This window comes from Echiichthys vipera (genome assembly GCF_963691815.1).
Source record: "Echiichthys vipera genome assembly, chromosome: 5".
NCBI classification, from domain to species: Eukaryota; Metazoa; Chordata; class Actinopteri; order Perciformes; family Trachinidae; genus Echiichthys; species Echiichthys vipera.
The window spans coordinates 9,438,130-9,465,146 of NC_139830.1; the positions used below are offsets into that span (position 1 = coordinate 9,438,130).

A 27,017-nucleotide genomic window follows, 5' to 3' on the forward strand; every position below is an offset into this window, starting at 1 on the left:
AAATGTCATAACACATAGTGCTTAAATGCTTTGTTCTCTTGAATGTGATTTATGACGAACTTTGACTACAACTAATGCATCTTTGAAAGCTTCCTCAGTAATGGATCTGCCTGAACTTCAACCTTTCAGGCCCACTGTAAATGTTTCATATACACACACTTAGCATGATGTGACAGTACATCTGACCTATAGGCGACTTTAATTTGTTGTTGAACTGTTTTCAATAGAGACACACCAAAACAAATAAGCTGTTTGGTAAATGTATGGTTCAATAAACAAAGGAAAGCATGCATTACCAGTATCAGTGTGATGCATTTAACATTTAGAATGTAGGGTCAAAAAACAGGAATGTATCGAACAAAACTCAAAGCAATTGCATCAAATAATACCAAGTGGAATTTTGAATGATTTCTATTTTATTAAGTGTATTTAAATACATAAACACACACTTGTATATAGTAAAAATGATTGTACACAAACCTAAAAAAACAAACTGCAAACAAGCTTACCAAATGAGCATTATATACATCAGAAAAATACTGCACTTTTCATATGAAACTATAACAAATAACAAATAAATTTGTATAATTCAAAAAGTGAAACTCTTTAATTACAATTCTTTGCAAGGGAAGAAAGTCGAGTTGGAAGTCAAGTACCAAAAAGTCAGTGACAGTTGAAGACAGTGCTACGTCAACACAAGTCTAACATACAGATTAGGCTACTCATGCAAAGCCTGCAGGCTGAAAAAGTCTCTGAGATTTTAAATGTTCAGCATTTGCCGTTCATCTCTGGCACAGGCTATGATATATTTCCTCTGAGAATCTCTGGCAGCTTAAGAGTCTTAGAGGCCTCGTGGCAGAAAGCAGGAGGAACAAGAGAAAAAAGATAAGGGACAGCAATAACATTATACATACAAACTATTTTAATCCAATTTAAAACAGCAGTTAAAAATACTGTTTTACATATATATTGGAAAGACCATATATTTTATACTTTATACACATTTCTACAGTATGATACAGTGTATGGCTTGGCAGAAATATTGATTTTTCTGATTGAAAAAATAAAAAATGCAAGCTTAACTGACCAAATAATGAACACATTGGCACCTTAAAGCTGTGCAGAAGAATTCGGACGTAAACATAGAAGTGCTCTTCAAAACTTTACAACTCTGTCTCCAAAAAACGGCACTTGTAATGAAAAAACACTGTAAAAAATATACTTGCATTTGATAGTTATTTTATCAACACTTTAAAGCTTTCCTCTGAGACCGACAAGGCACTGTAGCCAGTTAATATCATTTGTTTTGGCAGTGAAGTGATTTATAATACATAGAGACATAGAGACAATACAGTAAGGCAAATCTTGACATTTTGGCACATGCGCTATGTGAGGCAGCTTGGAGGATCAGTGGTGTGTTTGATCTTTCGTGGTTGTAATGCACGATAAGGTGATGTGGTGATATGTGTTTTGCTTTGACAGACCTGCTTGAATTTGACAGATTTACACTCCTTATAATAGGGACCTGCTCTGCTTTAAAGGCCACATTTGTATCAGTGCAATCAGTGTCTATGCATTTTAGCTCTTTTTACAGTACGCTTTCTAATACACAAACAAAAAGATAAAGATTGGATTCCAGCAATATGTTTCCAGTCAAATCCCTAAAGCAAATGGCTCTACACACCACACAGGCTTTTTACAGTGATCCTGAGGCACTATTTTTTTTCAGGTTGGCATCAGTCTTTGTTTTTTGTTCTTGCTTAGCTGACTGTGTGAGTCTCTGACTGCATCGGGAGTGTCGGCTCTCGCTCGGGTCCCTCGATCGCTGCGGCTGGATTGTGTGTTTCTGAACTGAGATTTTGAGGTTCAAGCTGAGACGCCTCTCCTCCGTGAGCTAACGCTGCTTCCTTGGTTGCCCTCTTCATCCTATCCTCTTCCTCCACCTTAATTCTTCGCTCTTCTGCCTCTATTTCCTCCGTTGTGGGAATGGAGTTCTTCTTGGGTCTTCCCTTGGGCTTAGTCGGGGCCTCATGACCTCCTTTGAGCACCTAGAATAACACACAGACAATGTTAGTGGATTGGTAATAAATAGCAGCAGCAGTTGACGGCAACTCTTGCTATTATAGTAATTAAGAGAAGACATATTGCTGCTGGCTGCCCCTTTGCACTCATTTATCTTTAATGATTTCAGGTCCTTTTTTTGTCCTCTGAGTTGTTGACCTTTCTACAAAAGTGTTTGCTCTCCCTGCCGTCATCATCAGTCACAACTCACACCACACCCTCTCTTCCTGTCATACTGCTACCTTCCATTCCATTCTCTCGCTGTTACAGTTCAAATCAGAGTTACATGAAACAGTAGGTTAGCAGTTAAATAAAAGGCATGCTTTTGGATGAAAAAACAATGCTCATAAGGATAACAGAAAAGATAAATAAAGAACAATCATTGTTCTCAGACCTGCCTGGTTTTACTGTGTCCCTTACCATTTTCTTCCACTTCATGCGTCTGTTCTGGTACCATGTCTTCACCTGCAGCTGTGTGAGACCAAGTGACTGTGCCAGGTCTAACCTGCAAAATCACAAACAAAACAAACGATTTAACCATCACTGCCCACATACTTGCCTACGTCCTTTTCTCGGCATAGATGTTAAGCAATACATCCAGTAAAGGGCAGCTCAGACTCAGTTTCTGACAACAAACACTGCGACGTGGTGGAAAAGGTAGTAATAATGTACCTCTTAAGAAAGAGGCAAAAGCGGAGGAAGCATTGCAGCCAGTGATGGTGGCCAATAAATACATGATAGATATATAAAAAGTTTCTCAGAAATACATTGCGAACTCCTATATGTCTTTGTCGTGTCTTTTGGTCGCATCTCACTTGAAGTATTGGCTACACTGCCCCCGCAGTTTCTGGTGATATAAAATACTGTTTTGTCTGTATCCATAAGCTTTCAGAAAATGTTCACAAATACAGATGAAATGAACGCAGGGGACAAACTGAAGACTCTGTCTGTATACATATCTATTAGTGAGCATGATTGAGCCTTTAGGGTCCTCTTTATACTTAACAGGCTTTAAAAAATCAGCATCATCCATTTCCGAAAAAAGCAGCTAGATTTATCTGTCTTTTTTTTCCCACGGACAGCAACGTTTAGAAATGATAGGAATCTTGACACTAATTGTAGTTTCTACCTTTCCAAAAAAGTATATAATTCGGCTTCATGCCTGGAAGTTGCCAGTATTGCAGACTTAAGTACAGTATAAGACCTCTCTTATGTCCTGTCTTTGAATCTAACATCAAAGCTGATTTGCTACTAGCTTGAGTCTGACACTGTACACCTGCAGCACTGCTTGAAACATCTGTACCAAGGTTAGTAATCCAATCACAGCACTTGTAGCTGGACGATTGGGGCTGTTGGAAAATTCTGAATGCATCCACCACATGTGTTGATCCATGACTAATAGGGCTATTGGATGGTGTAATGTGATCCATCAGGAAGGGACAGATAAAGTGAACAAGGCATCCATTTGTAAAGGAAAAGAGCGGTTATCTGTTTTTTTGTGTTTTTTTTTTTTAAATGAGATTTCCTCTTCCCTGTTCTTCTCAACGTCTTTAACAGTGAGATGAAGGAATTCATACCCCGGCCACCAGTCAAAGGAACTGACTTCTATTTAATGGTGAAAGGGGAAGCAGAGACTGAAAAAAGGCGTGAACAGAATCTAAAAAGCAGAGCAGCAACAACCCCCTGAGATTTGTGGGATCCTCTACATAATCTTATACCTTACATAAAGAGCTGTGTGTGGTTTCTGTGAGTCCGTATGTGTCTGCGCTTCAAAACACACCAGACATACAGGCAATCAAGCTGTCATGCGTGCCCCAGTCTGTAGCAGTTCAACAACTGGAGGCAAGGAAAAGTAATTGCAGAAAAGGAAAACAGCCCTCTTATTTATGGTCATTAGTTTTCAATGGAGAGAAACCACACACACACAGCAATAGAAACAGTATTTGAGTTTCTCCCTCCAGGCAAGACTGCCTTTTTGTTCCATTCTCACACCTTATAGAAGTGAATCTTGGGTGTAACTGTAAGGTTCTTTTCATAATGATGATTATGACAGTGAGGATTATTAAGAGACTAATTATTAGCATTGGAAGCTGCACAAAATCATTATTGCTCTATGATATAAATAATTCAGTCATTTTTCAGGGATATTTTTGGTTTTGGTTCTTCTTGCCTCCACACGTATAGTCTCAGTTCAAAACCGCCGATATTCCGAGCCAAGAAAAGTGAGAGAAAAGAAGAGTTATCTTTGGATCATAACAAACATAAGTGGGGAGCATGCCACACCTTTGATGTGGGGCTTTAAAAGGGGATTTTCTCTGTTGATGTTTTTCCTCCAGCTGGGTATTTAATTAATTTTCAACACAGTGTCAGAATCGGATATTTTGACAGGACACTGTATTTTGGCACGTCCATTTGTATGGGTGGTTGGTTTTGATCAATCAGTTGTGCTCAGCCTAGGGGCTTCTGCTTAAAGATGAGGCATGGCGCCTTTCCAATGGCTCTTGGCAAGTCAAGATGCGATATATTTAATAATGCATCGTGGGAGTTTTCTCCACGGATGAAATGCAAATGCAATGACAAATAAATCTGGTTTACTCCAAATATGCTAATGTCTTTTCAGATTAGATGTGGTAGGCAAATACGTTGGAAGAGGATACAATGTTTGCATGTCTAAATGCAAGAACACACTGTACATGAGGCCAGTTATTAGTGTTTTAAATCATGATTTACTCTCAGTATCTATATGTGGAAAAAACACAGATGAGTAATAGGAGGGTGGAGTGCACAGACATCCAATCACTGCTTGATGCAAAGGTTCACAAGCAGTTTGAAATTCCGACTGCGCATGTGAAGAAAAGCTTTTTACAACATGTACGTTTCAGTACTATTCTGGGTTATAATGGAAAATCAGCCTGCAGGCCAAATGTAAAAGTGAAGCGTATAATAAAACTGGAAAATATAGTCTAACCTCATGTCAGGTCCCAAAAATGACCTACAGAATGGAACTTGAGACAGATATTAACATGCAGATTATTTCATCTTATTGTAGAAATGTTCTTTTTATACACCTGCACATGTGTGAAATGATTGGTAGTAAATCAGTGTAATACATTTGTGTTTGCTTGTGTTGGCCTCCATCCCTGCTTTCTTGAATAAGGCAGTGTTTCTTTGTCGGGCCTTTGTGCTGTTGGAGAGCTCAGGGTTAAAACGGTTTCTTCTCAACTAGAATGCTGAGGTAATGCTCTGGCTTGGACATATTCACATTACACGAGACATTCCCCACAGGATAAATCAAAAATTATGATGTTAGCTTAACCACTGCTTGATAATTGCAGTTGCGGCTTTGTGAATGTGCGTGTGTGCATGTTCTGTACTTTCAAAAAGTGCTCTATGCCAAGTATGCAGGTTATTAAAATGTCACAGTTGAGTGACACATTACTTTTTTTCTTTTTACATCTGGTTGAAATTTAACTGTGGTTTTATTTACCTTTAACATATCAGTGGTTTGCTCTCTTTTATTTAACTTAGTCACAAAATCGTTTTAGGTAGCTATGAGGTTAACAGGAATGATTTACCCTTTTCTTTATTTTAAGGGGAAATACTGTATAAGGCTCATTTTCAGGTGCATACTTGTATTTTGGGTTGGATTTAATGTTCAAAAGACATTAATTTTCTCATTCTGTCTGTCTGAATATACCTGTATTTACCCTCTGTCTGAAAGGCTCCATATAGCGTCTGTCTCTTTAACTCCCCTTCCTGACAAAACCTAGTCTTCTCTGATAAGTCAGCATTTCTGGGTCCTCTGCTTTTGCACCATCATTGCAGCTACGAAATTAAGCGGCACTGCCCTTGCTACCTAGATATTGTATAGTAGTGGCATAACAAACGTACAGTAGTCCAGACAGCTCATTTAAAGGAAAAGTTCCTGAACATGGGCTGTGTGCATTTCTCTGTGGAGTGACTGTTTTGATACTGTCACAGTAATAATATACAACCTGGTTCATAACCAAAAAAGACAGGCATCTTTTTACAATGCAGGACAATTAATTAGATTTTATGTGCTGTTGTGTGACTTACTACTATTCTAATCTACCTTAGATGTGAGTTTATCAACTGTACTGACCTATCAGGTGTGGACAGGTACTTCTGCTTCTGGAACTTCTTCTCCAGGCCCATCAGTTGCAGCTCAGTAAAGATGGTGCGGCTGCGGCGTGGCTTCTTCAGGCGGGGCGTGCTGCGCTCGGTATCCGACTCGCTGCTGATGCTGAGGGGCGTTTGGCTGGGTGAGGGCTCGGAGCCTCGCGGGTGCTGTAGGTGCGAGTGGACCCCACCCGGAGATGACTGCTGGGGAAGGTGGAGGGGCAGGTTGGGGGGCTGCCGTGTGATCACAGAGAGGAGAGGGTAGGCACGTAGTGATGAGGAACCTGGAAGAGCAGAAACAGTGCGTCAGATGACAGAAACAGAAATGCGGTGTGAAAAAAAAGAGATATCCTTTTGAATCACTATGAGTTTTTAGTGTGCTCTCATGCGCCACTCAGTAACCTCAGTTGTACCATTATCGATCGCCTATAATTACTTAGACAGGTTCATTTTTAATTGTCCTGTGTTTTCTGTGAAAAGTGTTTTGCTTTTGACCTCCCCCACATACAGGGCTGTGATCCCAATGACGTAGACTGTGTTTTACACTGCTCCTCTGAACCCTCCAAATGACTGATTATTTTTCAGAGGTTGTTAAATGATAACGGGCTTCCCAACACAAAACCCACATGCACACACTGAGCCTGGCAGCATGATGTGTGCAGACACACATGCAGACACAGAATGAGCTGCAATAAAATCCCCCCAAAATAAATCAAACAGTTCAGATAATAAACTTTTCTCTCTCGCTCTTACACATTGATGCAGTCATACAAACACACACACACACATTTTTGCTCTTTATCAGTGCAGACGGAAGCAGCACGACGCCAGAATCAATAAAAAGTAACACTTGTCTGGAGCCAAGATAGGAGGGAAGGAAACCAGGAGGTTGGTCGAGAGGATGCGAGCGGGTCAACCAAAGTGAATATAATAACTGCCAAAAATCCTTATGGCTTCAAATATAAAATCAATCTGAAATTTACAAGCCAACTGAACACAGAGCAGGTTGTAACAAATGGGCTGAAAGGGAGAAGCAGAAAGGACACAGGGAGGGCTTATGGGAGTATAGGTGGATGATGGAGAGAGAGATAAGAGGCTGCAATGGAGCAAAGAAAATAGGAGTTTGTCACACACCGACACACAATATATGTGTGTTCCTAGTTGCCTGTGGTGGATTTGTGTCCGTAATCTCCTCATAGGTCCCAACAGAAAACCTAGACATATGCACACTTACATACACATACGTACACAGACACCAATGCCTACAGGTGACATGAAGTCAGGAGTGGATTTGTTTATTACTGTTCCTTGATTGCTTTCTGTTTTTTTTTTTCCTAAAGAAAGAAGGATTTCAGTACAAATGTGAAGAAGTCAGACACTTTAAAAGAAGGTTGCACATGTCTACTTTTCTAATCTAACAGTATAGTAGAACATGATTTTCATTGTACATATATAAACCGTGCACAAAGTCATGATAAACCCCACTATTAAATTTAAATCAAGCATAAGAAGCAGAAGCTCTGCACACAAGTACACAAGAAGGTAGGTAAGGTTTCTCTCCACACACACACACACACACACACACACACACACACACACACACACACACACACACACACACACACACACACACACACCAGACACTGCCTTGGGCTCATCATGACATCATGGTGAGGCGCTGAGGTCATTACTAATCTTCCAATGTGAGATTGCAGCTATTGCAACAAGTCTAGACAAGAAGACCTCTTTTCTCTCATTGTGCGCTCTTGCTCTCCATTTATACCTTTCCATTTATATCGCTCTCTTTTTCTGTGAATCATCTGATTTAATGTTCAAGCTCCTTTTTATAGGAAGGATGTCACATGAGCATGTATCAAATGTGGTACAAAAGTGAAGGGAAAGTGTAATTCTGAATGGGAATTTCTCTGTTTGTCTTCATGATCGTCAGGAAATCTCTTGTCAACAGAGAGCTTGACGTTGTCTCCGGACAGTCCCTCAGAGAGAGCACCAGAGAAAAGGAAAGAGAGAGCAAAGAGGGAGGTGTCAGCCATTGCGGTGACTTTCCACTGACAGCGAAGCCATCTCTTTGACATGTTGTTGAAAAGCGCCAATGTCCTGTCAATAGTCTACAAATAAACTGTTTGAGTAGCTGCAAGAGCACAACTCAGCCCCATGCAAAAGCACACTGATACTCTTGATAATCACAGTTGGAATGTAAGGACCAGCACAAGTGCTTCAGGTCACCATTACAGAAGACATACCTGCTAAGAATAGATTGAGAAGAGTTGTTTGTTAAGCATTCCTTTTAATACCAACAATTTTCTCTATTGGTTGTGTATTTATTATGACATTATTCTTTTTAAATTAACCATATTTAACTAGGCATCAGCCTGCTGCTCTCTATGATAACATCTACACTCTTTTTTTGTCAATGGGATGCTGAAATGGATGATTCATTGCTTAGCTATGATAAGTGTACGTGAACGTTGTTTTGTGTATAAACTAAGTGGTGACAGCTTGGGAGCTGCTCAATTAAACAGGTTTTAGTTTTTCTGGCCTTGCCCTTTGAGCACAAATCAAACACTATCTGGGCGGGAAGGGCAACAGGACGTAAAGCCTCTTTATCTGTTCTAACTCATTGCTTTAATTAAGTAATTCACCTTCAGGACATGACAGATAGGAGCACTTTAATGTCAGCTCTCAACAAACGAGAGAAAGGTGTCAGGAGCATCTTGTTGAGTTTTATTGCTGTGATATTTTAGCAGGCACATTGGCAAACTTCTCCAGCTAAAGCTGTGTGCCAATCATTGCATTAAACATAAGCATTAACTATTTAATCTGAAACCTGACCCATGCAGGTCTTTCTGTGGCAGCTGGAATCAGCCTGTGCTACTATTACTACTTTTAGAACTGATTTATTACTGATCCATTGTTGAGATATAAAAAAAATGTGGTGTCAGTGGTTGTGCAGGAATGGCGGGGAGGTGACAGGTTGTCAAACATTATCCTTAACTGAAGTTGGAAGATTTGCACACGTGCATTTTCTCTTTGTGTGTGTGCCTACTTGCCCGTATGTGTTGACATGGGTGTATTCAATCTTCTCAAGCTGACTTTATGCTTAATGGGAGACTTTATTGTCTGCAGTGGATTAGGGCTTAAGATGGGATGAAAACCCTTTTGCTCACTTGGTTTTCTTATATAAGCCCTCAACTAGTACCAAACCAGTATGCAGCAGTCCTCAGGCTGCACACACTTTTTTTTGTTTGTATTTTTCATCATGCTGTCAGGTGAGATTACACCACAGTTGAGCTTAATCTCTCTCACCTCTTCTAGAAAACACCACTAAAAGCCCTGTCCTGGGTCCTGCTGAGAGATGGGACTCCAAATGAAATATTTGAACCTGCCATTACGTTGTTCACTGTTCAGCACCGGGTCAGGGCTCATTGTCTCTGATCCGGCTCTCACTGACAGTTAATTCCTTCATGAGTATAAGCCACTTTTACTGTACAGAATTACAATCTGAATTTGATTACAGATAAATCAAAATGGACTGAGATTCACAGTTTCAGTGCCACAGGTCAAGATGAGGAAGACAATTCTGGTTGTATGTTGGAGTGGCATACCAGTAATAAACAATACAGCACCAACAATTCATTTGTTGTCAACTCCTTCATGCAACAGCATTGGCATCACTGTCTTTCAGCGGCCTCCGCTGGCAGCAGGAGGTTATAGCATCTCCTCCAGAGCGAAGAAGTCAATTTACAGGAGCCACTCGCCTCTCTTTAGCCCAGGACCTGCAAGCCTGCCAGCTTCTATATCCAGCACTAAAAGCCATTGATGTTAGGGAATATACTGTGTCTCACACCCCTGCAGCTACAAATAAGTGGTGGGCACAGTGTTCTGATATGTAGGGCGGGTTACTCTATCCATCCAAACAGAGGGGTGCCAAAGCCCAGTCATAGTGCCCTCTCGCATACACCAATCCATATCAGAGAGATGAGGGAATCGCTCCCCTATTTTTATCCACCCACCGCTGTCATCATCAAATTGCAGTGGCTATTATTTCAGACTTTGGAGCAATTATCCTAATGGTTACTAGAGAGTGCAGTAGCCTTTCAGTTGTTAGGACTCATATGGAATGGCAATTAAAAATCAGTCAATGTGTTTTGTTTTGACAAGATAATATGGGCTGTGCCAACTGAGCTTTGTCAGGGTTTTGTTTTGTAATTTTCAGCAAGTAGAAGACACAGCTAAAGGGCTGTAAAAACAGTCTATCAATCATTCATGTAGACATCTAGATACTTCTAACCATCTAAGTGAAAGGGAAAGCACTTCATGGGGTAGTAAAGATTGGGAGGAGAGTGATTATCATTCGAAGGAATCAGCTAATGTGTTGATTGGATCAGGAGTTTGTACGTTTTCATTCTATGTTTCCTTCCGTATCAGTCACGATAAATCATTGTGCAGTACACTAAAAATGTTATAGGGAGGTATGACCAACCACAGTGTAAATTAAAGAATTTCTTTGTGTGTGCACAACTTTACCTTGTTCTAGGTCACACACACACATCTCTGTGTTATAGTAGTGCATAAGATACAATCTTCCAATTTGCAAATGTCCAGCAGTAGCAAAACTCATTATAGGTAAGACATTTGGTTAAATGTAATAAAAGTATTAATCAAACGAAATTAAACCAAATACACTACAGTTGGACACTGGCTCTTTTCTTTATTTTAATCTATAGTTTTATCTGTCTCGCTGCCACTTGATTGACCTTTATGGTTAACAACTTATCAATCAAGTCATTCATCAGCTCAACAAAAGCCCTGAAGCATCACTGACATTCACTGTCTACCATATGTCTTTGATTTTCAACACTTAGCTGCAGTGATTTATAATGTGAAGCGCAGAGGAAGGTGGAAGAAGCATGCATTCATTAATTTGGATTCATTCATTTTAAACTACTTCTTTAAAAAGAACATCTAATGCACACCTATACAATTAAGAAGAAGAAGAAGATGATAAATAAATGATGCTGTAATTGCCACAAATACGAATTATTCCACATGCAAACTTGCAAGGATTCTATTTTCTTTTTAAAACTAATTACAACTTTATGGCAAATGTTGTTATTACCAGCACAACTGACCACAAAGTACATTTCACCCGTCTGATGTATGCAAACTTCTGCACTGTAAATCCACTGTTAACCACATGCATGCACCATTAAAATGTATCAGCTGTTTTTCAAATTTAAATTGAACATATAGGCTGTAAATAAATACATTCATTTATTAATAAGTAAAATGATCTCGTGCGTAATGTAAAAATATCTATGTAACCTCGTGTCGTTTCCCACAAATCTGCAAATGCTATAATTATAAAGGCCTTTTTCTCATTTCTTTCTTTCTTAATAAGTCCAAGACAGACAAACAGAAAAGAGTTCACTTACCAGAGCACGAATGAAGAGGCTTCGGCCGTACAATGAGCGATGGGCACACCGAGTAGAGAGAAAGTTTCTCAAAATAATCACAAGTCTCTTTGGAGAGGATTTCGTCAATCATGAAAGTCTTGTAGCGCCGCCTGGCCGCTTTCAGCTGCCCGGGGGAGGAGAGCCTCAACTCGGCTTGACAGTGCATGATGTGTCCCTGTGCGCCGCGCGCTATCTTCGCTTCACAATATGCTTTATTCACTAATATCTAACGCTATGCAGATTTAACCGTGTGGCGGATGCGAATACTGAAGCTCATGCGTTTGAATCATGCATTGTTTGTCTTTCAAAATGCAGTTAAGTTTTCCCTGAAGTGTCGTGGTGAAGATCTGCAGCCTTGAGCCAACTTGAGCTGCGCAGAGCGCCACAGTGGTAATGATCTGACTGCGATCTGCGCGCACACCCACTGCTATATAAACCATCCCTGAACACATCTCCACTGCTCCATGTAACCTCTCTCTCTCTCTCTCTCTCTCTCTCTCTCTCTCTCTCTCTCTCTCTCGTCTCTCTCTCTCTCTCTCTCTCTCTCTCTCTCTCTCTCTCTCTCTCTCTCTCTCTCTCTCTCTCTCTCTCTCTCTCTCTCTCTCTCTCTCTCTCCCCCCTCTCTCTCTCTCTCTCTCTCTCTCTCTCTCTCTCTCTCTCTCTGTCTGTGTGTGTGTTCATGCACATGACCACCTCCCAAACGCTGCCCCCACCACCAAACCGTTTGATTTCTTCAGCAGATTAGTTGTAAAACTTGTTAATTCGACTCCTGAAGTTATGTTTTCCGTCCGAATTAAGTCAAATGTTAAGAAAAAAATATATAGGCTACTATTTCCATATTCAATAGACATAGTCTGATAAAAGCACCGCGTTTGACAAAGTTTCAGATCACATGAAAAGACTTCTGTGGAAATAATTTATTTGAGGTGAACTGGTGCCGTCTCTTAGTTTCACACGCCTTAAGATATTTATGTGTCTCAATCAGTTTATTAATTTAACAGTTGATTACCCCGTGTAAAACCTATTTTCTTATTCATTTATTATTATTATATTTCGCTTCCGACGTCGGCTACAGACCACAATCGTCTATTCTTTAACTCACCCTGTGAAACTTTAAGTGTCGTATCCAAAGGCGATTTAAAAGGGTTAGAAAGGGCAAATCATATTCTCCTCTTTTCTTTTTCGATTCTTAAACCCTGAACATATAAAGGGTGGTCTTGTGGTGTATCGGTTCAGTTGCATGCCTAATACAAATGATAGATTACACTGTCTCTGGTTTTGTTATCATTATTTGTATTAACTATCATTAGAGAGAGTTAAATATAATAGTTATATTTGTAAAATAGGGAATTTCTTGTTGAAAAAAGAAGAACACCAAATTAGAGTTAAGGGAGCAAAAAGTCAGAACTGCGATTAAAGGGCCGAGTGACAGTTATTTTCTTTATTGACTTGCCAATTACATTAAATAATAATTCATATAAATCAACAATTGCGTGCGCGCGCATGGCATGAAAGCACGTCGAATAAAAGATACAACTGTCTTTTAACAATATCTCAGATAAAATACCGCGATGTGAGCTAGGGCACATGCGGTCCTTTTTCCAAGTCATGGGTGGGCACGAGTTTGATTCAACGATCAAATCTTTCTTTTATGAAAATACGTGTGTTAGTCATATCAAACAGGCTTTAGGGAAATGTAGACGGCCTATCAGTGTCAGCTACGGGTCTGACATTAACGTGAGGAAATATTCTATACATTTCCCTCATGGTGTTTAGAATAGTTTATAATATAATATTTGTCTGTGAGAACTCTTACAGGCCTATATTGCATTTACTTTATAAATAGCCATTACTTGTTTGAAAGACTAAGTAGAGGGTGTATTAAAAAAGAGTTTGTAATTGAACTTAAATATAAAAACGAATAAACCAAGTGCAGGAAGGGTTTCGAGTAATGGCGGTGTCCTAAGGGGGGGTCCGACTATCATCTAAAGAATTGGAAATGAATTTAACTGGAGGCTTGTGCCCCCGAAGCCGCCGTGTTCAAAGTGTAGGAGGATTATGGAGGAGGAAATATGGGAGCTCCGCACAGGAAAGCTCGGCTACTTTTCAGAGGTTTGATGGCCTGATCAAAGAGGGGAGGGGGGGGATGAGAACAACTGCTGTGGAGCACATATTACTTTTTTTGGTGTGGAGGCAAGCCACTGGAAAAAAAAAATAAAAAAAAGATGAGGAAAAGAAAAACCCGGTGCTAAAGATTTGACCTTAACGTTTTGAACCATCATCTTTGAACTTGAAAATCAGAAACTTTACTGATTCCAATAATTTTATTGTAAATCATCCTTTCATTACGGAGTCATTTTCTGGTCGGTTTCAATTAGAAAATGTATGTGAACAATTTAACTGCATTTATTGTTTTAAGAAAACTCACTTCTAACTCACTTCTATTCTAAATGATCCCCTTTTTTACGGAAACCACCACTGCATCAGAAGACAAAGAGTGACCAGATGAATAAGGCCTGGCCCGTACCTCGGGCTACTGTGGCACCAATGAACCCAACAACCTGAGGTGGTGGCAAGATCCGGGATTCACGGCTGCAGGCATCTTGTCACTTGTGGATTGTGTTGCGGGATAAGCTAACGAAGAGAGGGAGGGTCTCTAGATGTTTGGAAGCGAATCAGTGCAGCAGACACGCTTCTATATAAGTCCACACAGCAGCGGCTACCGAGCGGCCTCTCTAATCCGCGCGCCTCAGGGCTGGAGACGCCAGGCAGATCAAGCAATTAAAAGAGTTATGCCACGGCCAGGAGCGTAATAAGGGCCTTCCGAGTACTCACACCTAACAGAGGATACTCTCTATTAGAGCGAGTTGGGAGCATCGGGATGCAATCTGACACGAGGCAGATTACAGACAAGACACAGAGCTTAGTGCAAATAGTGCAAATGCACCTCCGCTTTCGGACACTGGGAGATTTATTAGATGATATAGTTGTCGATATAGCGCAGGAGCCGCCGTCGGTGGCATAAGCACTTTCGGAAGGGTAGATTATGACATCAACACGGACATTAAGGGATTTGAACATCACTGTGTAGTAAGCAAATCCGAAAAGAGACACTGAGGCATAAATGCTGATCGCAACCTGAGATGTTAAGGATCAAAGTGCTGCTAATTCTAGGATGGGACAATTCTTGTACATCTGTAAATTGACGAAAACATGTGCCGTTTACAAAGTGGTGTTAAGACTCGTCTGATATAAGGAGAACAAGATACCGCCGTGTACAACTCTGTTGAACAAGAAATAAACCTCGACATAATTGCATGCTGTAAAGTGAACACAGGGTGGGTGTCAAATTCACGTAAAGACTTGAAAGCATCCTAAATAGAAAGGTCAAATGTAGGAGCTGATCATGTGGCTCAGTTATATTTAACATCTTAATTGATTCAATATAAGGATGCCTGTGGCGCCACCTGTAGATTACTTCATAACCCACTACACAAGCGTATTAGTTACACGTAGGCCATTTATAGGTGCAGATAAGGCCATGTGTGCATGCATTACAGCATGTAGCATCAACATACAATAGCTCACTCAGTTAACTTGGTCGCATACACAAAGAGCTGTAAATAGCATTCATGATGTACAGCCAAGACCCAGGCATTTGTGTTGAGACCAGATGAAAGACAATGCAACAATGATGATCAAAGGAGCTTTATAATAATGAAAATGTTCCATTTTAAAAGTGTGTCTTAGACTCAGGATAAAAAAATAAAATAAAGTCCATTTTTTTTGAAAGAGCAAGGTGAACAATTCCAACATTAGGAAAGGATGGTGCCCTATTGGCATAAAAAAGTGGTGCTGGTGGAATCTTAAACTGAATTTTTTTTATCTCTTTTGCAAAGTACCTGAAGAATTTTTGAAGCACCATTTAAATACTTTCTGCATAAGAGTCTGCCAAAATTCTAAATCTTTTTTTAAATACAAGTTCTTCCCCCTTTTTTGTCTTCCAAAATGACTGCAAGTCATGTCTGTTTTTTCCCACTTGCTCTTATCAATGCAGCTCAAACATTTGCAACATCTGTGAGGAAAAGCTCACATGAAAGAAGTGTACAAATTTAAAAACGCCTTAAAAGTAAACAAAAATGCCTCTAAGGCTTAAAATATCGAATCTCCAAACTGGTAGGATCATGTACAAACAACCTGAGTAAACATGTGAATCTTTCAACATAACTCATGATTTTTTTTTTTTTAGTAAGCTGTCCACAAATTTGTCTTTACAGAAATCCTTAACGTAGCTCAGTACCGCCGCCATCGGTTATCTTGGTAACCACGGTTGCTACCCTTGTCATCATGTCTGTTGCCACCTCTGCTGTCATGGTGACGGTTGCCACTTCTGTCGTTCTGATGGTGATAGCTGTCCCGGCTGTGTTGCTGATGACGACCGGGAGCTTGTTCATCTGTGTAGCGCTGATTTCTACCGCCGCTGCTCATTTGAGACGGATGCCGATAGGGGGCGTTATCGTAATGCCTTGAGCCACCTCCGCCAGAATTTCCACTTTGAGGCGGCTGCCTCTGCAGAGGCTTTGAGACGCCGCCATTCAACAGCTCAAGCTGCTGCATGTGAAGCTGCCACATCATGTTGTTCATCTACGGGTAAAGGAAAAGACCGGTAACATGACTTATTTCATATGGTTCATTGAGGCTAAAACATTGTTTCGATTTCTGTCCAGTGATACAGTGTAAAAGTGTCTTCATTTATTGTTAAAGAGGCACAGTTTAACTAAAAAGAAGCGAGGAGTAGGTCTCGTTTATAAAAATTCAAACTGTCATACGGTGCTGTCATTTTAAAGTAGGAAAAGGTTACCATGACGTTCTTCTGCAGATTATCGGGAGATGAAAGGGACCTCTGCATTTGGGGCGGAGGAGTATATGGGGGAGAATTTAACTGGATCGGGGTCCTGTAAAAGTTAAGCAAACAATGTCATATTTTCTCATAAAACAAAACAAGGACAAGTCTACATAGTGTCAGGGACACATTCCACATACTGACTGTCACCCACGTCTACAAAATCCATGTTTCACTTGTCTGAACATTTTTGATAATGTTTTTTATTTTAATTTTTGAACATTTCAAATTCATACATTGACCTTATTTCACCTCATTGGCATTAACGGAAAGGTCATGCATTTAAACATTTTGTTGGATGGCTTCATGAAAAAATATCTGGGAGTGAAGTTCACATACATATTCAGCTAGATTTTCACAAGGGATGAAAATAAGCCATTGGAATATTACTGAAAAGGCAACAAGCTGATACTTGATAATGTGAGATTCAACCACACTCTTCATCTCAATCATCATAAAGTCGCATTGTAAAATGTTGACAAAACATCAGTGAATACAGGCCATGCAAACATGTCTTGGTGTTTCAAGCACAGTACTTTGCTCTACCAAACATCATTTAAACATGATTCTGCAAATGCAAACTCACACTTTAAGCCAAGTGCAATAAGTACCTAGTCCGACAACATAAATTAACAGTTTCTCCATCCAGCCACATCAGCCAGATATTACCAATGCTGCATGAACTGGGAAAGTACTCATTATAATCTTTGCATTGAATGCACCCTGCTGTTGTTGAAAGAATGAAACATTACCACATCAGTGGTAAGAGTAGTGTCAGGATGTGTGATGGAATATCTGATGAACAAGTCCATCAGCACTGAAAGGAAGCCAAGTCTGATATCTCATTCGAAAGATCTGGGTTGACCTGCAACCAATGTTGCAGTCAGTGATTGTTGTTGGCCTCAAATTGTGCTTCCTGGTGCAGGTGTTGTGCTCTGTTGCCAACACTCACAACTTCTCATTGACTTTGAATGCATTAATGCCCCTTTATGCTTAAAATTAACTGTTATCTTTAGGAAATGTCCCAGAATTTTTTTTTCCCATTCTCCTCCTAGGGTGAACAGGGTTTACTTCTGTGGAGGTACAGATATAGTAAAGCAACTGGGTTTTTTTGGAGTGTAATATATTTAGATTAAAAAAAAGATATAAAAATATATTGAACCGTCAATATAGTATTGTAAAGAAGCTTGAGCTGACTGGATCGATACACCTCTCACATGTAGAAAAGGATGCCATGGTGAGCTACCCTAGTTAAAGTGAGAAAGTTAACTGGCAATACCAAATTCCGATTCTAATTTGGTCAAGATGGACATGTGTAGACATTGTACTGTATGTGAAACAAGAATCGAATTACTAAATCCCATCTCAAGAAATGTTAAGAGGCCTTTTTTCTGCATTCTAGTTGAACAAATTCACAAAATTGTAGCACCACTGCATGCCAGACTTGCAGATAAAACATATATAAGCATTATGCTGGTTTAATACCGACAAGTTTTCCAGGAAATGCCCTTAAGAAGCACTGCTACATGAATTTTGGCAAGAAACCTGGAAAGGATTGCACACCAAGTCTTCTATATGAGTAAATACAGACGAGTCCAATCCCATTCCACGCCACATCTTTTGCCAGAGCTACAATTTTTGTATGCAGGTGCCAAGAGCATGAACACTTTGCAAGTTAAAGTAGTATTCAGTAAGGAGGAAGCATCTTTGGGAACTAATTCAACATACACACTGAAAACTGGTACCAATTACAAACCTACAGTAGTGCCAGTCCTCCAAATTATTAACTGCTGACAACCTAGGCTGGCGATAGGCTCAATTCAGCCTAAATAAATAAGTGTGCATTTGCCATTATTATAGTACCATATTCTAGTATATGTGAAATATAAAATCTATGACTTGCCCGCAAGACATCTTTAAAAAAGTTTCTACTAGGCTTGCTTATGGAGAAACATTTGAAAGAAATGATACAACTTTATGATTCAGCTTTCAGCTGCTACAGCTGTTTGTCCTATCACCTCAGATAGCTTGCTACAGTGCTGTTTTGATGCAGTTACCGTAACAGCCCAACTTACATTGTGTTGTGTTTAACTCCATGTAAGAAACTAAAAATGGTAGCCTAAAGTTGAGATCAAATACATCACATGGGCTTTCTTTTTGGAAAATGTGATGACAAAGCAACAGGCCTCTTTGCTTGACTTGAAATCAGAGCTACAGCCACATTATTTAAATGCGGCTGGGATCCAACAAGATGAGAGTTGTATCTGCAACACTAGAGGGACACAGAGATCTATTTGTTGAGACAGAGGCAGGGAAGAGCCAGTAGCGGCTGTTATGCCACTGAGTCTGATGGTAACCAGATATCGCTTCTGGACAAACTGTCCATGAGACACTCACCTCTGTCCATGCGGATTTGGGGTGCTTGCAGGACTTGTATTCTGTGGGTTCCCTGGACTGCTGCTGTGACTGCTTCCTATGATGGGGGAAATGGAACAAAACAACGTTTATTTGTAAAGGAAGTTCAAATATAACTACCACACATGCTATGCAAGTATGATAATCTTTTACTTTTATCACGAGTCACACTCGTATCTCTATTGTTCACTAACCAGTTAATGCAGTAGTATATATAATCTTAGTGCCAGCCACACAACAAGAATATTTACTGTATGGTCTAATATGAAATAGATCACAAATGAACCATTTTTACTCAAAGTATGTTTAGAAGTCCCATTACAATTTCTTTCATATAGCTTAAAAACATGATGCGATTCATCACATTTTGTGCATATGCAAAGGGGGCAGTTTTCCAGGCAAAGTTAATGGGGTTATGTAAAAATCAGGCTACAGAAACTGTTTCTCAGACACACTGAGTTGATTTTATCATCCGTGATAGACTTAAAAGGGCATTTTATTAATTGATACTCCTAAAAACATGATCTATTCCAAGATTCTACGTTAAAAGTCAAAGGCAATCTTAACATTTAAGTGACTAATTTGCTACGACTACTCATTGATATTTTAAAGATAAAAAGTCGTCGTCTAAACTAGCCCCACTTGTGCCCTCCATCTGACGTCTCAGGTGTAGTGGATATTTTTGAAAAAGCCAGAAGGATATAATAATCTAGAATAAGCAAAGACTCTTCTAACTGTCTTGTTGAAAGCATAATGTTACTTGTGCCACTGACTTATGAAAAAGACTTTAACTCTTTACTCAAGTTGCACTTTTTGGTTTCCAAATCAAAGATGACAGTCTGCAGACCATTTGGAGTCGCCACTCGAAGACCCTTTTTTCAGTCTTTAAACAGGACCTTTTGGCCAATCATCCCGGTGCTTTGAAACTAATGAAACACACTGCTTGATGCTTACAAGGAGTTGAAGGTGTTTGAGGTCCCCTAGCAACTACAAAATCATGAGATTCACTAGTATTTATTTAGACCTATTAATTTCCATCTGCTTTTATTTGTTGCATTTTCTTTTTGAGTACAATTTATGTAATCACTTTCATGTAGGGTGCCTTGTATGTTGAGTGGTATTATTGTCATGTTACAAAATTAAAAAAACTCGAAAACTTCTCTAAAAAAAGAAAAAAGTTTATCGTGTAGCGGAAGATATAGTTTTTCATCCAAGAGCCTTCGTGTATTCTGAAAAGTGTTTCTAAATGACCTTCTGGGTTTCCGGTTAATTGACGTTATTGTTGGTTTTTTTTAGGAGAAACGAAACCGATGTTTAACTTTGTGCCACAGGTGTGTGCGAATACACGAGGGACACCAACTGTGGCTACTTTTAAACACGTGTATGAGTTCAATGAAATGTTCCCGGTAACGATTGTCGTCAACAGTTCACCGGTCATACACTCACCTGATCTGAACTGCACATGAATAGTTCTCCCGTGCAGCGACACCCCGTTGAGTAGTTGCATAGCATATGGCACGGACTCTTCATGTTTGTAAACGGCGAAACCAAATGTTTTCTGTTTGCCATCCGCGTCTTTGGGGATTTTAGTTTTGATGAGAGGTCCTGCCTGCGAAAAAAAAACATACACAAAAAACAAGCAGTAAGTGTCAATGAGGTTCCCAAACAACATCCGCTAACAAAAGCTAACGCTACCTGTCGTGAGTGAATCAAGAAACATCTCAACAGCGTGCGCACGACAAACAGTAACACATATATACAAATAAATATATATATATACAAAGGAACCACGCGTATTGTTAAAGAGCGTACCACCTTATAATCATATCTCGTTTGAGCATTTTAACTCTGACACGGTTTCGGTGTGTTAGCTTTATGCGTGTTGTGCTAACCCTAGACGTGACATTAGCGACAGCACCTGCACAAACAGCTCGAACAAAAGCTCCTCCGTCACTCTTGAATCCAAATTTCTTATGAATAGCGTCCGGTCCGTTTCCTCCTCTATTCCCATTGTGTTTGAGTAGAAAACACCACTCTTAGGCGATAAAAATGCTAGCGTGAAAAAAAGCTCTCTGCCTAATATAACCGACCGGAAGGCCTATCGTAAAGTGAAATGCCGTAACGCGTGAGCTTCTGTCGCAGTGAACAACGAAAACTTCACGACACAGATATACGGTATGTTGATCAATGCTGGTGCTATTCTACCTTTGCTTTGAGAATTAATTGAACACATTTGGTTAAATTGTAACAAAAACGGATGAATACCAAGATGTTTTCGATGATGCTCTAATGCGCGGCATATTTACATGATATTTGCAATATAAGTCATTTCAAAAGAAAATGTGTTTTCACTGCAGGCTACCTGTAGCCTACAATTACTTAATTGGCTTGTATGCAACTGATTATTTAAAGGTAGATGTCTATGGGATCACGATTAGCTATTGATGTTATTTGATCCCACAGACACTGAACAGTTGAGCCAAGAAAGCCTAAAACTGCTGTTTGACATAACCTAACCTAAGCGTTTATTAGTTTTTGACTTTTGGGGAAGCGGGGAAACATGTATAACTATCTCTTTAACCAAATCACACATTTAGACTATTTTATGTCATAATCCTTTCGATAATTAATATAATAACTAGCCTAATGTTTTTAAAAAAATCTCACATTTGAGAAGCTGGCATGTGCCTCAAAGGATTAGGCCTAATCGTTCATCAGACTTGTGGCAGAATAATTTTATGCAGATTGACTAGCCTAATTGATTCATCAATGAATCCCTTCACTCTCTGACTCTGTATGCTTTCTCATTGTCATTCTGTGTTTCTTGAAGAGAAGCAAACCCATTTTTTGTTACATGTGTGCAAGTAGGCCTAGTTTTTTTGCTGAAGTGAGGGCGGTGGATATGTGGAAGGGTTTTTAAGGCATACCTACACGCAGATTAATTTTTTTGGCTGATTTTAAAGCTTTAGGCCAAATTGTTCGAATTGCTTGACTTACAAATCTGCAGTAGCAGGACTTGCCAAACGACACCCAATCCTCATTAAAGAACAGTGATTTTCTGAGCTATCTGAAACACAAAAGGCCTTTTTCACAGAAGGCATTTTGATTTGTCATAGTATGAAAAAAGCACAGGTGTAACTAATAACATTAGCAGTGGCCCAGCGCTATTCATGTGTCTCAGTAAGCTGTGACAGTAAGCCAGCATTAACAATACAGGGACCCTGAAACCGAAACAGCTAAATGGAATTCATCCATTCATTCATTCATACATAACCCGTATGCATTGACACCTGCCTTTTGTAAGACCAGATGTAATTTTCTACCTTCATCTATAAAGCTTCTCTTCTCTTCTCTTCTCTTCTCTTCTCTTCTCTTCTCTTCTCTTCTCTTCTCTTCTCTTCTGTGGTGTATTCAGGTTATTTGACTGCCCGGCTGTTGCACACAGATAAGGTTTTATCATTATTATTTTTTTCATACTCTGTGGCTCACTGTGAAGGGGTCAGTGACTCAAACACCTGAAAGCAAGTGCCTCTGGTGGTTGTTACATCATTGAGTGTGGAGGTCAAGCGAGAGGCGTGAAAGGCTTGACTTCCGCCATAATCAGATGGGCCGCAGCGTCTGTCCTCCATATTAATTAGATCAATTTAAACTAATGATTTTCTCCTTCATGCCTGGGAAATATCCTCAGATTATGGCATGCTCAAGTAAGAGAAATGGGGATGGCACCTCAGCCACAATCTGAAGACATCCCATATTTAATTTTTCTTGCTGTTTAATTTATGAAAGATTGAAGTGGACTGCATGCTATAGTCATTCTAGAAGAATCTACACCTAAATATGACTTATTTATTCCATGCAAGGTGCTGTTACATAACTTATATTTCTCACGTGGCAATAAACACTGCAATTTAACACCAAAATCTTGGCTGTCATCATGTCTTGTGACTTTTGCTGCCGTGCATAGTTGTTAACACTTGACGTATTGAATGTATTGGATGTATTAGGTGTATTGGCGCTTTCCCACAAAATGATTATGATTTAAAATACTGCAAAGTTGCAGTGGAAGCAGTAAAAACTCGTGAACCATAAAACCACACCTGTGCACTACTTGATGACTAAAGCCCTTGAATCTATTTTAGGTCCCTACATTGCCATTACCCCATACATCTCCCTGATGTATTCTCTCCTCCCCTTTTATAACTATTGGAAGGAATTCAGGAGAGCACTATTAAAGTGCTGTTCCACAGGACAAGGTATACAGTGTATAAATGGGGGAGAAACCTGCTGAATCTGTAAAAACACTCATGACTGCCTAGAGGAAGTGACTAAATACAACACCATGTATTTTTCCTTTGCCAAGTAATAAGGACATTTTACTATTGATTTCTAAACTGAACTAGATTCAAGTATTAATACAGTCTCAACAATATGTTTAAAATGTTTTGTTATTTACTAACACCGTGTATGAGAGTGAAGAATTTGAAAAGTAGCAGTAGATGGCAGCATTGAGCCAATGATACCGGTAATGCCAGTGTTGCATTAGTGGGGCTTCTTCTCTGTGGGGTCAGACGGTTGCTATGCACTGTGGAAGAAAAAGAAGCTAGATGCAAGAAGAGTTTTTTTATCCGGATTGGATTTGATTGTCATAGGAAAATCCTCCTTACATGTTTCTCGTTTAGCCTGTGGCCCACTTTCAGGTTTCTCGTACCATTAAAGGGTTTTAAACAGCTTGTTAGGTGCATGTGCCTTTTTCACTTTAAGCAAAGTTCCCAAAGTGAAGCTCAGTGGTCCACAGAACAGATTTACATTTACAGTACATGTACTTATATTGGAAATCATCTTGAAAATGTTATTAGTTGAATATGATAAGGCCTCTGTCGCTGTTTATGGGCGTGTCAGGACATTAAATATCTTGTTTTCCAGTTTGCATACAATGTGACATAATGTATGGGTGACTGAATGATCCCAGGTTAAATTCTAATTGATCAGTGGTTCGCATCATATGTCACTAAAATAACTATTTTTGAATACTCATCGTTTTACATAGCACATGTGCATTCAGCTGTTCAAGTTTAATGTACTGTAGAAACTCAGAGAATTGCCTTGCATTCACTTTATGATCTAAGACACTGACAAGCAGAGCACTGTTATGCCTTTTAATCGGTCTGGAAACAAGTAGTGCTCAAGCAGAAAACCATTGTGCTAATTTATAGCAATTACAGAAACCCTTTCGGAGCTAAATATGAAACGGCGGTATGCACTTTAGCTCGAAAACTCATCACATCTTACGCTCAGCGTCATTAATGTGAGAGCTTCAGTTTCTGTTTTTATTAGGGTTTTTTTTAGCATGCCTGCACATGAGACTTAGCTGCATTTTTTTAATCAATAGAGGAAGAGAAAAAGCATGAGCAAAATGGGAGTAATGCTTCAGGGCTAGATGATAGCCAGTGAGCCTTCTTTGAGGGGAGAAGTGACAGGACCGGACCCCAGAAATAGGCCACCACCCTGCTCTTATGGCGGTTTAGTGCTTTCACACAAGGCTACTGTAATGAGGCTATACATACACACACTGTATGCTCACTTCCAATTATGACCTCTGGCCTGGAGGGTTTGGTGGGGCTGTAAAGCGATTGGTGGCGAGACACATCCTTTTCCTTCACCAATGTCCACCCTTGCTTTTGGCTCCAGACTATTCACAACACACCCCTCAGCTGCCCTTCCTTCTTGTTCATTAATATTCATAATTCATGTGGAATGAAGTGATTCAGGATCATTAAACGCACATGAATATTTGTCGGATGAAAGTTTAATTAAGCCATCCCTCTTTGGCAGCGTAATGTCACAGAGTGGCTTCCCATTCAGTGCATCCAGTGCACGGATTAATGGCCTGTACCTTTCTATAAGTGATACTCAGTGCTAATCCAGCAACAACCTCCACCATACATAGTCTTATTTTACACCTCCTGCGCTGCAATTGGATAGACTCAATTGATGGGGATGGTGTTTGGTGAGTGGTTACTATAGTTCCAGTAGAATATGTGGATCAATCATACTTAATTTAACAGAGCAGGAGAGCCACTTTTGTGGTAGATGTCATTTATTATTCAGCACTGCAGACTATACATATAGGCTCGCTTTTAGATTGTTGAGGAGGTGGCATATACATACTGCAATAACTGCATAAAATATGTATTTACAACAAAAGTAATGTGTTGCACTTAATGTATGCATGTCCGTATACAATATGCATATGATCTATTATGTCTATAATCCAGGATGCAACTATGTGAGTCAGAACGATTCTTCGATTACAGCACAGGTCTGCGTATATTGCAGTAGAAGAAAAGCTACAGTGTGCACATTCGTGAACACAATAAAGTTAAGCATTACTCATCCTTTCGCCCAGCAGAATAATAATAATAATTCCAAATCAACTTCCCAAGTTTGCTTCAAATTTTAAGTTTTGGACTTCAGAAGAATGTTCTGTCCTCACATCTGATGGAGTGACGCTCTGTCTCACTCTTTCTCTCTTTCTCTCTCTCTCTATCTCTCTCTCTCTCACACACACACACGCAGTCAAGAGCTCATCACTGGCAGCATGCCACTGCATTTCAACACCCTCCTAAACAAAAACGGATGCAAAAAATTTCTGAGTGGTGTCCGAGCCAATTGTTTCTTCATTTTTCTCGCCCGTTTCAACATCCCAATATTGGCACTGCATGTTGCTGCCTCTCTGACATGCTGTGATTTCATTTTATATCTGCGACTTCCCTCTTGCATTTTGTCTCCCTCTCCCAAACACACACACATTAAGGGAGAGATCCATCCTGTTGCTACACTGCTGCAGTGCTGAGTAGCAGTATCAGAGAGGGAGGGGGGTGGGGGAGTGTCTGGCATCAGAACCACACCACAAAACGGACTGCGGCAGGGCATCCAAAACCCTTTTTTACTTTTCTATCACCTCTACTCAAACAGCAACCCCCTTCTTCCCCAGTTCCCCCTAGAGAGGGTGTCCAAAGACTAATATTAACATACAGTATATGATTAAGAACATGCAAGCAGCATCTGTTGCGATAAAAAGAATAAGGGACGTTTCTTTTGCATACATTAATGCTTCTACCTCACTTCTCCCCTACCCTGTTAAGTGTTCCAAAAAGTGAGGTGTCAGCACATTTCAGATGGCCTCGCTCACCCCTAATGCCTGCCCGTTGAGGAGCAGAATCATGCCCTTTGCCAAAGGTGCCATATGGAGGGGGTTTTATAGCAGAGGAGTGGAAGAGAAATGTCTGTCCTAGAGGAATTATTAAGAAATGGATCCCAACAGTATAAAGCTCATCACATCACGAATCTCCAGCCTCTCTGGTTATTCCGTATTCCATCTCCAAACCCTCTCCTCTCTACTCCTCTCTCTGCTGCTGCTTTTTAAACCTTCTAAAACCTTCAGAGAAGATAATGAGTTCTGTCTAAAAGAGGCTGCTTCTCCTTTTTTTTCTCTTCCAAAAGTAAGCTTATGCCTTTTCACCCGCTTCATTATAATCAACAGAGGAGCGTCCCATATTTCTGCTGCTGAGCAGAGCATGCCCTCAGAGACAGTCAATATTGCAGCTTCTAACCTATAACTTTGAGCTCAACCCCCGAAAGAAGAAAGTTTTCCCTTTGAAGATTCTCATCACTATGGTAATCAGCTGATCAGAGGATGTTATGCCAACTCCTTGTGATGCAAATATTTGCCTTACATGCAAAACCTCCAGATTAGAACTATTTCTCTAATTCGCACTTGTGTTCAGGCTAGCACTCTGACTGCCATCAATTATGTAATTGCACTGAGGAAATGACACTCACTGGATAAAGAACTCTGCAGTCAGTCAGACGAATATCTCTGATGTCAGTTTATTGAAGAAATAACCAAGTAACTGGAATGGGTTTATATTTTTAGTTTTATAGTCGATAAGGAAATTCCTCCATTGAGACGAGATAACACAGCTGTTCTCTAATAGGCGTTCCTATCGATCAAATGGCACTTG

At 39.9% G+C, this 27,017-nt stretch overlaps 2 protein-coding genes across 2 annotated transcripts; both read right to left on the reverse strand.

The window, feature by feature from the left end:
- Positions 1 to 406: 406 nt before the first annotated feature.
- Positions 407 to 12,049, reverse strand: barx2 (BARX homeobox 2). Its single transcript, XM_083913567.1, has 4 exons — positions 11,655 to 12,049; positions 6,185 to 6,485; positions 2,482 to 2,566; positions 407 to 2,048 (listed from the first exon to the last, which is right to left on the reverse strand). Exons 1-4 carry the CDS (start codon positions 11,839 to 11,841, stop codon positions 1,761 to 1,763), a joined length of 861 nt encoding a protein of 286 aa, XP_083769693.1. The 5' UTR covers positions 11,842 to 12,049; the 3' UTR covers positions 407 to 1,760.
- A 3,324-nt stretch (positions 12,050 to 15,373) lies between these two features.
- rbm7 (RNA binding motif protein 7) lies at positions 15,374 to 21,082 on the reverse strand. The gene is made up of 5 exons (XM_083913367.1): positions 20,912 to 21,082; positions 20,440 to 20,602; positions 18,976 to 19,051; positions 16,537 to 16,630; positions 15,374 to 16,319 (listed from the first exon to the last, which is right to left on the reverse strand). Exons 1-5 carry the CDS (start codon positions 21,002 to 21,004, stop codon positions 15,969 to 15,971), a joined length of 777 nt encoding a protein of 258 aa, XP_083769493.1. The 5' UTR covers positions 21,005 to 21,082; the 3' UTR covers positions 15,374 to 15,968.
- Between the last annotated feature and the right edge of the window lie 5,935 nt (positions 21,083 to 27,017).

Coding starts and splice junctions, on each gene's coding strand:
- barx2 (XM_083913567.1), bottom strand. CDS start 11,841: ATGCACTGTCAAGCCGAGTTGAGGCTCTCCTCCCCCGGGCAGCTGAAA. Junction 6,486..11,654: donor GCCTCTTCATTCGTGCTCTG/GTAAGTGAACTC, acceptor CTGCTCTTCCAG/GTTCCTCATCACTACGTGCC. Junction 2,567..6,184: donor TACCTGTCCACACCTGATAG/GTCAGTACAGTT, acceptor GTGATTTTGCAG/GTTAGACCTGGCACAGTCAC.
- rbm7 (XM_083913367.1), bottom strand. CDS start 21,004: ATGGGAATAGAGGAGGAAACGGACCGGACGCTATTCATAAGAAATTTG. Junction 20,603..20,911: donor TGTTCGAGCTGTTTGTGCAG/GTGCTGTCGCTA, acceptor TTTTTTTCGCAG/GCAGGACCTCTCATCAAAAC. Junction 16,320..16,536: donor ATCTGCAGAAGAACGTCATG/GTAACCTTTTCC, acceptor CTTTACCCGTAG/ATGAACAACATGATGTGGCA.